This window comes from Rhinolophus hipposideros (assembly GCF_964194185.1).
Source record: "Rhinolophus hipposideros genome assembly, chromosome: 3".
NCBI lineage: Eukaryota > Metazoa > Chordata > Mammalia > Chiroptera > Rhinolophidae > Rhinolophus > Rhinolophus hipposideros.
The window spans coordinates 24314712-24327988 of NC_138049.1; the positions used below are offsets into that span (position 1 = coordinate 24314712).

At 40.6% G+C, this 13277-nt stretch overlaps 1 protein-coding gene across 3 annotated transcripts in view; it reads right to left on the bottom strand.

Moving 5' to 3' along the window:
* ARFGEF3 (ARFGEF family member 3) overlaps positions 1–13277 on the bottom strand; it is a 153476-nt gene that overhangs the window by 61338 nt on the left and 78861 nt on the right. For all 3 annotated transcript variants that reach the window (XM_081045116.1, XM_081045115.1, XM_081045117.1), the window contains 3 exons: positions 12409–12487; positions 4534–4638; positions 2853–3186 (listed from right to left, as the gene is read on the bottom strand). In XM_081045116.1, the coding sequence (XP_080901242.1) occupies positions 2853–3186; positions 4534–4638; positions 12409–12487 (518 nt within the window). The remainder of the gene's footprint in view (positions 1–2852; positions 3187–4533; positions 4639–12408; positions 12488–13277) is intronic.

Below are 13277 nucleotides of genomic sequence, written 5' to 3' on the forward strand. Positions count from 1 at the left end.
TTCTTCCAACAACCTAAGTTGGAGAATTAGAACTTTAATTGCAGGCTATTTTTTAATATAAGCAATTGAAGCTATACGTATCCTATGCACTGCTTTGGTTGTATCCTACAAATATTCATGTATAGAATTTTCATAATTATTCAGTTCTAACTAATTTTTATTTCAATATGGTAGAAGTCTTTATGGAGAATTTCAATTTGAGGCTAAATTAATTCGAGAAGAGACTGGTTAATTAAGTGTATTTAAACAAACATCCTATCCCTATGTCCATTATTTTCAAAGTGAATTACATTCACAGGAAAAGGTATATTAAACAGAAAATGTTATATCTTAAGGGGCACTCTTCTTCCCTCTTCCCATATTATTCCTTTCTTATCCCAGATATTTGCAACTTCCGCTCTCCTGGAGGCACAGAAATGAAGGTTCCACTTTTCTCTCCACATTGTATTTCTTTGACATTGAAACATTCTCTCTCTCTCCCTCTTCCTCTCCCCCCCCCCCCCCCCACTGCTTGGCCTACTACATCCTAGTGAAGTGGCCATGCCTATGGGCCTCTAGCTCTCCCATCTCTGGCTAGAAGGGTAAGTACATTTTAGGGGGAACGGAGGGGGAAATATCACTTTCTTTTGGGATCCATTGCATTCTCTAACTTTACCACTAATAAATTAGATGATATTATTTCAATTCCCATTTAACCTGTGTTTATTTCTCAGGTGTTTCCAAGTCTGGAGGGAAAAGGTGCTAAGTGATTAGGCTTCTGAAAAACCCCCAACAAATACTTAAAGAGAGGCAAGGTATGTTTGATATCTGCTTCTTCAGGTGGAACTGAGGGCTATGGTATCAGTGCTTGGGGTATAACAGGTCTGGTAAACATTAGGAATTCCTTCTAAAGCTGATCCGTGGCAGAGAGAAAAGGAAGAGCAAGTGTATTTTTTGATTACTATTCATTTTTGGGAAAGTGGCAATATACTTTGATAGACAAAATATTTTGTATGTCTTCGATTAATAGGTACATGGTATATATGGCAGAGTCACAAATTAAAGAGAACAGGGACATAACACACCAAGCGTTCAAACTCAAAAGGCTAAACAAACATCCTGGGTGCCCAGTGGTTTTGTGTGCATAAACGCAGCATATTTTGGTTTCTAGGTTACCAGTTTTCCCAAAGTATTGGTGCTGTCACAGCAAGTGGAGGCACTGCTTTTCAGAACAATCTGGCCCATGTTAGTCTGCTCTGTTCATGGGGCAGCGTTGCCTGGCTCATGTGCTAGTGTCTAATTCCAGGCTTTTCCTGCCAAATAATATTGGGAAGCTAGAATGTCTATGAAAGGGGGGGGAAGCATAACTAATATCGTTTGCAGTAGTAAAGAAGTTAATATTTAAAATACATTTAGACACCTACATACCCCTTATGCAAAGTATTTATTTAACATTCAGGTCTCAAGTGGCTCTATTGTGGGCAGCAAACCTGTCAACTCCGAGGGGGAAAGAAAGGTTGCTGCTGCTTACAAAATACCCTCTTTGCAGAAAGTCTATCGTGGTCTGAGGAAGCAGAGCTGTAAAGAAGGAGGATTTTCACAGCAATTAGGCAGCTGTATTTAGAATACCTGGATTCATATTTTAACTCTACTAATCACAAGAACATGGGGCAAGTAATAACTTCTCATGGGGCCTCGGTTCTTCATCTGGAAACTGAGCATAACATTAGCTTCCTAAAACCGATTGTAAATAAGCTAATGTAAAGTGCCAGCAGCCTATTGTAATTAACCACTCAACTCTGTCACATGGAGTGGCCAATGGGAACAGGGGCAGTGGAGTATGAATAGAGGAGGCCTGAAGCTGGGAACCGAACAAAGCAGAGTCAATCAGATGGGATAAGAGTGATCTTGGGAACTGATAGGAAATGAGAAGGATGATAGAAGCGTCTGGAAAGTGGGCAGAGAAATTCAGACTTGATGGGAGAGGCAGTAAGGAGCCAAGTGGTGATTTAGTCCAGAAAGACAAAAGGAAGGAAACAGGCAAGAGACAAAGAAACTAGCTAGAATCGGTATGCTACTCTGGGCAGGAGGTAATGAGAAGCAGCTATTTTCAGCTTTCATATGTTTTATTTTTCTCTTCCTTAGGGTGGCAATAAGTGCACCAAGTATTTGCTTAGACTTCATACTTACAAAGTACTTGATCGCATTTTGAACTTGCAACCCTTGGAATATTACTATGTACAGATGAAAAAATTCTAAGTTCACAAATACAACAATGTTGCTCACTTTTCTTTTGGTTATTTAAGAGAAAGCAGAGGAATCCTTGCTTGAAATACCTTCAAATAACTCCAGTTCCTCCTTCAAATCATTAAGGAACACACTGGGATGGCTATTATAAGCTGAACAACCTTTACATTCTCTCTGGGGTCATGGCATCAGGGAGATGTGAGGCCTAAAAAGGGACGGGGCAAAGGACTTCCTTTTACTAATCACAGATTAATGCTCTTTTTTGGATAATGTACAACTTGAGTATAAAATCATTTTGAAATCCAGTTTGGCAAAGATGAATAAACACATATCTGCACAAACAGCACAATAGGGAGCAGAATGAAACCTCATCCTGGAGCCCGGTCTGATACATACAGCTTCAACTATCAAACGGCTTTGTACCAGTGAGCACTTATCACCTCCCTTGACCCCAGCTCCCAGCACCTGCACACACAAACCCCCAACCCTAAAGGTACTGTTTGTCTGTTACTGGATAACATGAGCCAGCAATTAAGTTTCAGCAGGTGACTGACAAACTTCCTGTGTGCAAAACACTGTTCAGACCCCCTGGGCAAGCACGGTGGCACTCTTCAGCGCCTCCCTACCTCTTTCATGACTTTGATGGCTTCCACCCGGTGCTGGGGTGGTGGATAGAGCAACATGCGGTGATAGAGGGACTGGAGCACGGGCTTCATGGAGTCCACTGACCCCACTAGCCGGACCAGCTCGGCTGCAATGTAATAGATAGTCCGAGCCACAGGCCCACTCAGAGCTGGCGCTGTGGAGGAACAGCCCGAGCCCCGGCCGTGGTCAGAAACTCCTGGAGACACAGAGTCTGACTCCATGCTGGTACTTGTGCTGCTGCTGTGAGCAGAGGTGATGGTTTTGTCGAGAATTGGATTCCCCAGGATTACAACGAGAGCAGGGCAAAGGTTCTTCCTAGGAAGTGATGGGAAGAAAAATAAATTTCACTGCAAGCCAAATGTGAATACCATCCTAAGGGAAGATACCAGATGCCACACAAATAATTAGAGTCGGGTTCTTTATTGCTTCTTCTTTTGGCTATGTCCTGCCCCAATTTTTCATGTTTCTCCATCACTTCTGGGTATATGAATAAAATACGTTTTCTCATAAGTCAAGCTAGGGTTAATTAAATAATATATCAACAGAAGTATTAAGAAACCATCTTACATGAAGAAAGGGACTCAAGATGCTAACTGACTTAGTTATAAAGTTTCATTTTACTATAAATAACAGAATTATTTGTACTTCTCATTAGAGACGTTACTTAAAATTCTGACACACATACTGACACAGATCATTCATCTTCCTCCCTCTGGATAAGCCCAGGAATGCAGAGCAACTAGCTGGCTGCCTGTGGGCCCTGTCACTTGTGTGAATCTCTGACTACGCCTAAGTGACTCATATTCAGGTTGAGATGGAGAATGTCCCAAGGTAAGGCTAAGAATAGCGTTCCATAGCTCTAGCCCCACCCCTACCCCCCACACAACTTTCTGCTGCTTTTAGAACAACTTCCTAGTGCTTTTCTTGTATGCTTTTAGAACATACTAATAACCTCGAAAATAATCTCCTCATTTCTGAGTCTTACGAGCCTGTGATGTAAACAAAAAGCGAGAGGGCCTTGGAGGCCTACTTTGTTAGAAGAATGATCTGTATTTTTGTCTGGTGCATGTAAGTAAAGCAACTTCCCTACTTTCCCTCTAAAACATTTGTTTTTTATTATTACTTTCAGGTGTACGAGTACAAAACAACACAATGATTAGACATTTACACACCCCAAAAGTGATAACCCCAGCAAGTCTACCCATCTAACATACATAGCTATTATAATACCATTGACTATATTCCCTATGCTGTTCTTCACATCCTGTGAATATATATATATATATATATATATATATATATATATATATATATGAAACAGTTGACATTCAATATTATTTTATATTAGTTTCAGGTGTATGGCTCAGTGGTTAGACATTTATATAATCTATGAAGTGATCCTCCCCCGTAAGTCTAGTACCCACCTGGCACCATACATAGTTCTTACAATATTATTGACTCTATTCCCCGTACTGTATTTCACATCCCTGTGACTGTTTTGTGACCACCAATTTGTACTGCCTAATCCCTTCCCCTTTCTCACCCTCTAAAACATTCACACACGGATGAAACCACTGGTAGCCCATGGATGCTGTGGGAAGGGACCCAAGGACACAGCTAGAAGGAGGGATTGACATCGAGGGCATGAGGACCAGCACTCACCAGATCAGGTCGGTGAAGCCTCTATGCAGGTGCATGGAGGAAGAGGAACTGCTGAGCACGGACAGAATGCACTCCAGGTACAGCAGCTGCAGCTGCTGATTGTCACTGCAGAAGAACGAGACCAGTTCATAAACGCATACAACATAAAGGCACCATTACAGAGGGGATGTGCAGAAATCACTTGGAAAAATATTGAACAGAAGTGTTCATTTTGGCGGGGGGATTGTTAGTGTTGTGGGTTGAATTGTTGCTCCCTCTCCTTCCCCACCACCAAATTCCTGGTGAGGGGATTAGGGAAGTCTTAACCCAGGGTATCTCAGAATGTGACCTTATTTGGAGATAGGGTCTTTACACAGGAAATTGCGTTCAAGTGGGGTCAAGAGGGTGGGTTCCAATCCGATATGACTGGTGTTCTTATCAAACGGGGAAATTTGGACAGAGATACACAGAGGGAAGATAACGTGACGGCACAAAGGGAGAAGGTGGCCATCTACAATCCAAGAAGGAGGCTTGGATAGATCCTTCCCTCTGCCCTGAGAAGGAACCAACTCCACTGATACCGTGATCTTAGACTTCCAGCCTCCAGAACTGTGAGACCATACATTTCCATTTTTTAAGCCATCCAGTTTGTGGTATTTTGTTACAATAGCCTGAGCAAACTAATATAGGAGTTAGGATGACTTTTTCTTTTTTTTTAATTAATGAAGTTGAGTTTTCAGAACAATTTTAGATTTACGGAAAAACAGCATGGAACAAAGATTTCATATTTTATCCACCCTTACACGTGGTTTATCCTGTTATTAACATCTTACATTAGTATAGCACATTTGCTACCATTAATGAACAAATATTGATATGTTATTCCTAACTGAATTCCACAATTTATTCCAGAAATGTTAATTCTTAATATATTCAATTGTCTAAACCTTCAAAACACCGGTTACCATATTCTCTTTTAAATGGTTACTGATTTACTAATTTGCCTTTGACTTTTCTTATTTTTGAAGACAACATGGTTTTTCAATGTGCAAATTATTTTTTTTCATAATTACTATTATGGGATTAGCCAATAGAGCCAGATTAAAAACACAGACAACTTTATGGGGTACACATTCTTACGGCCAGAAGATTTCTGCCTAACCACCAGAAAGTATTACAATCCAGGTGGGTGTCAAGTGACAGACAGGAGTACAGAAGAATTTATGTTCAAGGACACATTTACTACAAGTATATAATAAATACTTTTAAGAGAATTCATTCAGAAATCCTATATGGAAAGGAAATATTCAGGTAAAGGAGAAACTTGCTTTTAAAAATAATTTTTGGTCGTGTCTATTTTCTCCTAAAGTAAATAAATGCCAAAAGGAAGCTCAGTGTCCCTAACAGTTTAAATAACTCCCAGGAGAAGGGGGTGAAAGGGAGAGGAAGGGCCAGTGACAGGCAGACTACAAACTTAAGGAGACAGGAAGGAAGAAGATACTAGACTGTCCCAAAGTCCAGACGGTTCCATCCACACAACTGCCAAACTGAGAAAGGCTGTGTCGTTGTAAGACAAAGGATCGAAAGACAGGGGACTGGGGTCCCCTCATTTAAGTGCTATGGTAAATACCTTGGTGACATGACTGTATAATTGACAGTAAGTTCTAAAACCGGTTGACAAGCTATAGCAAGCAACAGCCTGAAGGCAAAATCCTACCCATGGCCTGTGAACTAATAAAGATTTTTACATTTTTAAAGGGTTTTAAAACAAACAAACAACCACCAACAACAAAACAAAATGAACAGGGGACAGAAACAGTATATGGCCCTTTATAGAAGAAGTTTGCTGACTCATACTCTACAACGCTCTCCCTTGTTCAGACAGCACTGTACAATGACGAAAACAATGGCATCATTTTGAAAAAGGGAATTCCACTTCTATTTAGATGTGCTCTACAACATCTCTGAGGGTGGAAGGAGAGATGAGTAAAGGCTGAGTCTGCAAAAATTATTTTGCCAAGAGGAAGATGGTGGCTGGAGAAAGAGTAAGAAAGGCAAGACATAGTTAGCCACTCTTGGGCCAGGTAAGGACTTTACGTTTCTAACCTCTAATAGCCACGGGCTTCCCTACACTTTACACAAGACATAGTTCCTGACTGAAATCAGCACAGGCTTTATTCTCATGGGACTAGAGAGATAAACAACTACATAAAACACTGTGTAGGAAGTGCTATAAATGAATAATTTAACACAAGGTTCTATGAAGCATATAGCAGTGGCATCTAACCTTCCTCAGAAAGGTCCAGAAAGAATTTCCAAAGAAAATGGCATCTCAGCAGAAACCTAAAGTTCAAGTAGGAGCCTTTCACCGAGGCTTTGGGGAGGGTGTGTGTGCAGAGCATGGGTGGGGGGATGGTGTGTGGTTGGAGCACAGAGTGTGGGGATGTCATCAGCAGGAGGTGGGGCTGCAGAGGTGGGCAGGGGCCAGACCAGGAAGGGTCTTGTAAGGACTTGATTCTGCAAGTACAAGAGTGACATGAGCAGATTTATATTTCAGAACAATCATTCTGGATGCTGTAGAAATGAACAGACTGGAAAGGGCAAAACAGAAGGGCCACAACATCAATTATAAGCCACATTTTGAAAAATCAGTTCTGAAACGACTGCCTTTGCTATAATCCCAGGCTAGTCTTTCTGACCAATCACTTGACTCATTAAGAAAAATAATTATTAAGTGCCCCAATTCAAAAATGCCTTTTTATCTCTAAAACTGTCAATCTAGCATCACAAAACTAAAACAACCATAGACAGTAAAAATTCTCAATTTCTGGAATCACTGGAAATAAACCCATAGAAAAGCTATGAACAGTCAAAGCCTCAGACTCAATGACAGGGAGAATGCATTGCCAAGGTAACTGGCCCAGGAGTCTCCTTGGAGATGGAATGTGGCAGCTTCTGTGGGTTGCAGCAGTCTGGAAAAAACTGGATGCTCTCGGCCTTACATGAATCATGTCCTTAGTGGAGCTGTTTGAAATCTAAGCACCTTCCACACATGCCTCTCACTAGACACACGTATGCATGTGCAGTGTGTGTTTCATATTTGTCTGACTGTAGACAGACAAATATGTGGGGTGCACAGGCAGAAAGGGGACTAGAAACCAGGCAACACTTTCAAAACACACTAAGGACAAATCTGCAAACTTTGTGAGTCACTTTGCCTGGTCTTTTGTTTGAGCATTTCATGGCTGGCAGATTGAGTATCTGCTGGTCTCATTTGCTGCTCATCTCTGAACTTCTTCCCAGGCACATGATCCATGGAGAATAGCTCTCATGACTGCACCAGTGGGCTGTGAGCGCTCAGCAGCTGCCCAGACTAGCAAGGCAACTGTGCAGGCAATCGGGCAGCATGTTTGGGATCTGTGGAGTTCTTAGAGTTTTGTTTTATCGTTAGCCTTTTTGACTTTACTTCTCTTAGAAACAGCTGGAATTTAGTTAGAATAAGGAGGCTGGGAGTGAAGTAACTATGTAAGCAGTGGAATGGAACACACGATATAAACACTTAGCTTTGCCTCATTGATTCTAAGACGCTCTGGTATGTTTTCCTCTCTGACATTCTGTGCTCAGAGGCAAGGGAAGTGGGGAGAGGGCAGTGGGAGACCAACAGAATAAAAATATCTCTCTAAGTCCAATTATCCTTCTAAAAATTCTTGGATTTATACAGCATTATGTAACTCAAGTTGCCTAAATACAGAGGTCTATTAATACCATATCTTCGGGGCATCTAAATTATTCTGAGTACCTGAATGCATTTTCTGGATCCTCCTGAGAGACTGAACATATCATGAATATATATCCTTACAGAGCTAAACCCCTATGAGGTATTTGAGCCTTGATTTTGGAAATGGTTGTTGAGGGAAGGTACTGACCATGGTGTGATTTCAGAGGAAGAAGATATTTAGAAGGTAGGAGAGGTATCAAGTTTAACTAACAGAAATAAAAGGAGTTAAGGTAACAAAATCAGAAGAAATTGTAAAAGGTGTGAAAATGTAATAAGGAGAATTAACAGAATCATCAGAGTGAGAGCAGCCAAGAGCACAGTACTATCTGACTAGATGGACTTAAAGATCTGTTTAACTGTACTAAGCAAGCTGCACCCCCAGTCTCTTTAGCAATAGAACCCCCAACTTAGGGTAATGGAATTGTGATGGGAAAGACCACATTCAAATAAGGTGAACAGGGGTGGGGGGTGGGTGATGAGGGTAAGGGGGATCAAATATATGGTGATGGAAGGAGAACTGACTCTGGGTGGTGAACACACAATGGGATTTATAGACGATGTAATACAGAATTGTACACCTGAAATCTATGTAAATTTACTAACAATTGTCACCCCAATAAATTTAATTTAAAAAAAAATATATATATATATATATATACACACACACACACACACACACACACACACACAAATAAGGTGCACAGTATCCAGAGGCAGAATTACGATCGGAGAACTGCACTGAAAAACCAAGCAAGACGATAAGAATCCTATAAAAACTATTAAGCTGTATATAACAATATCCCTAAAGTATCTTTGATCCAATGTCCAATGAGAAATACTAGAAAAACATATACATATCACGCGAGTTATTTTCCCCATTTAAAGCCTACTCTCAAGTCATATGGTTCAGAAACGTTTTCATTTTTTTTAGTGACTGATAGAAATCCGTAACCTTTAGTTTCTAATCTGTATATGTGCACATTTGCAGTGAATGTTTATGCAATGTATTTTCCTAACAATCTAGTCAAATTTCTTATGTAAGAAGCTCAATGTTCCTAACTGCACCATAAACTAGAATTAGCACTGACAATTCTGAAAGTAAACAAACCATTTTAGAGCTAATACATATCAAATTGTTATTATATGCTAGGCACTGTGCAGTTAAAAAATCCCACTTATACCAGTACTTCTTAGAAGATATCAATACCGAATGTCTATCATAATTACAACAGGCATAACCTTGGACTGTCCCAGGTAAACCAGGTCATATGGTCACTCTATAGATGGGGGGTCCCTATAGCTGATGTTAGAGACATCCAGGTTTTAAAGAACCATGAACTTAAAGCCCCACTGGACCTTGCTGAAGACTCTTTCCCGACCAATCGTTTAAAACAACAAAGGTTTGTTGTACATTGTAAACCTATCATTTATAGACCGATAGACTCATTCTGACTTATCCTGATAGCTAGTTTTTAATTATTAATGGCATAACTACCATGCGCTCCCCAACTTTTCTAGGACTTAAAAACTCTGAGTTTTCCCTTAGTAAACTACACACACACACACACACACACACACACACACACACACACACACACACAATGTTTAGCTTATTGGTTTTCCCTTGCCTGCAAAATAGTAAACATAGCCTTTATGTTTTTCAGAGGTTTGGTGGTCTTTGTTTTATTCCTTAATAATGCTAAGATCTGAGGGGATGGCAGGGGTGGGGAGAGGGGGAGAAGAAGCAGCCTTGACAGCTGCTAATTACCTAAGCTATCAGCTAGCTATGGTGCCCTACTGGTGAACATAAACCATTTCACAGAATGTTACTACCAAAAAAGTACCCTCCACAATGGTGATGGAACAAGATGAGAGCAAATCAACAATCACATCTGAACAGAGATTTAAAAGAAAATTCTGTACAACAACAAAAATGACCAAATATCATCCTCCCCTGTGAATGGCTCCTGCTGCTTCGCCAATAACTCTATTTCCTACTTGTTCCTCCATCGGCTAAACAAAAACTAAGATGTCTGATGCTAGAATTGTCCCCACTTTCTGAGAGCACCCAATCCTTGGTCAAATCCTCACTTCTTTAACCCCCCCTGCGTCACTTACATCAGGCTCAAATCTTATAACGACGCCCCCTAACACTCTTACTGGATGCCCCAGGGCTCTCCATAGTGTACAGACTCCTTCACTATAACAAGTCTGTCTGTTACCGTCAGGTGTTCCTGGTGATCTTTGGCTATTGGTCTTTTAAGGGAATTTGGTCTTTTAAGTGAATTATCTCATTTGATCCTTACAAAAACTTAATATATTTTATATTACTAATATTATATTATATAAAACATTATTATATTAAAATATATTCTTTTATAGGATACATAAGCTTAGGGTGGTTGAGATCTTTGCCCAAAGTCTGTAAGGGGCAGAACGGGTTTTAGGCAATTAATCCGACAAACATAATGCTGTGAGACAAGAGTGATTGACAGCACACATGATTATATCCTAGGAGAAAACAAGCCAATGAGAAACATATTCCAGCTCTGATATAACAGCTGGCTCTGCTCTGATGGAGAGGAACTGGGCAGGGGTGGGAAGGAGTCGGCGCTAGAAGAGACCTAAACCCTGGTCATGGATGGGTAGAGTGAATACTTATCCTAGCCAGGACACTGAGTGAAGGAGGGTGATTACAGTCATACACAACAGGCATAGCCTGGGACTGTCTCAAGAAAAGCAGGTTGCACAGGGACCCCATAGGTGGGGTCATTGTAGTTGGTATTAGAGCCCTGAGGTTGGGATAACAATCGGAGTCCTAGCCCTACTGCTCCAACCCTGCATGGTCAGAAAAGATGGGGACCTGAGCAGAGGAAAGGAGGAGCCATTTATATCCGATCTGCTGCTAGACACATCCCTCCTGAGGGAAAATGATGCCCAGACCTGAGGCCTGTCTAGGACCCCGGGTGGGAGCAGCTTGAGGCTGGGAGATGGGGAAGTCAAGTGCAATTTCTTTTTGGTTTATACTCCCTACACGTTAAATAGGTCTCTTCATTTTTTAAATGCCTGATGGGAGTAGAGCTTAATTTGGTCAAAATATATAGGTGACCTAGAGGAACAATGGATAAACTAATATAGAAGCCATTTGGCAACAACTTTTAAGAGTAATTCTAAGCTTAGCTTAAAAACAATCCTGAGTTTATAGAAAAAATAACAACAAAACCTAACAACAACAAAAACAACTTTCTGGAATATTCTCAGCAAGGTGAGAGACCTCATCCCCATTTGTAACTAGACTACTTCTCCCAGCTGATTACAGCATATAAAACTCTACAAATAAAAGTTTTCTGAATTATCAAATGTTCTAGTTACCAGTAAACAATAACGTAAGGTATCTTTTATAACTCAAAGAGAACTTCAGAATCCTATTATGTTGCAGAATTTTGCAACGAACTACATATGTAGCTGGAGGAGACTTTTCATCTCATCTTGGAAAGTTTGGCTCTTTTATCATTTGGCTTTATGATAGATGCATAAGTTATCTTATTAACTTGCTGCATAGAGAGTTGGAGCAGCGACGTCACCTAAATGAACTAATATCACTGATTAAAGTGGCATGCAAAAAATGACTAGCATATAAAAGTCAGAGTAACGTGTTCTTTTTAATGATATGCATGTGAGCTCAGAGGCTCAGAGAATGTTAGAAGAAATAGAAAAAGACCACACAGTCCAAGTCTGCCATTCAACAGAGGAGGAAGGTAAGATAGTTCATGAGAAGACTCAGTTAAGAGTCACATAACTGGGACATGTCTGGGTTAGGACGAGTCCTCATCCACTAGCTCTTAGCCAACATCATTTCCATTGAGCATCATGTTTGAGGGACTAACTCTTATTTGCAAGGTATTGTTTTACCATCAGAAAATTATATCTTTCAGTAATGATACTGGGTAATGTGGGCTTGCCCAAGGTCAATGAATATATTTCTCAGACAGACAAGTGAATACCAATAGGAGGAACCGTTGTCCCTATACTCTGCAATTTTAAGCAATGCTATAGTCAAAAGGTACTTCAGAAATACACCACTGGCGACTGAGGGCACCAGCGTTGAAGGCACTTACTTGATGGTAGCTTGTAGTTTCTCACACAGAACAGTAAGCACAGAGACAAGGTCATCACAGAGGGCCTCTACTGTCAACCCTTCAAACAGAGGAGGTTACAGGCATTAGACATGGGCAGGCGGCACTGGAAGCTCCCCCAACAGTCCTTCCCATGCTCCATTTTCGATGTCGTTAGGACTGCAAAGATGATTTTCAGACGCTGAGCCTTCCTCAGGCCACCACAATGATCACAGAAAGGAATTAAATATAATAATTCCTTTCTAAAGTAAAACACTCAAAAGATAGTTCAGAACAAAAATAATAGATTGTTTCACACTTAATGAAAGGAACTTTGGTTAGTTTAAGAAACAACACAATTGACAATGATTTTCTTAATATTTAGGCCAGTAGACTACATATGTGTCCCTTATTCTGACCTCTTGATTTTCTGGGTGTTCTGAGCAGACTTGAGCTGTATCCCAAATAAATAAAATATGGCAGCATGGAAGAAAGGTGGGCTTTTCAAACTAGGAAACTAGAGAAATAGGGCAGACCAACTTGGTCACCATCTTTACCCCCTTTAACTATTTGTCCAGCATCCTAGAGCACATAGTCTTACGGGAGCAACAGCAAATTCAGGAAAAATAAAAAGTTCCCTCCAAACATGTTCGTGTCCAGAAAGCAACAACAACACTCCCACAGAAGCATTGGAGGGTACTGGAAAAAGGCTGAAATTTGGAATCTGTTCCAAGTACTGGTCCACAACTTGCTGATCCCATGAGTTTGGGTAAGCTTCTGTTTTCCCTTTGGCAAAATGAGATAAACAACAACAATTTCGCAGAATTTTGGGCCAAGTGAAGTAATAAGTAGAAGCATTTGTTTTTTTCTAA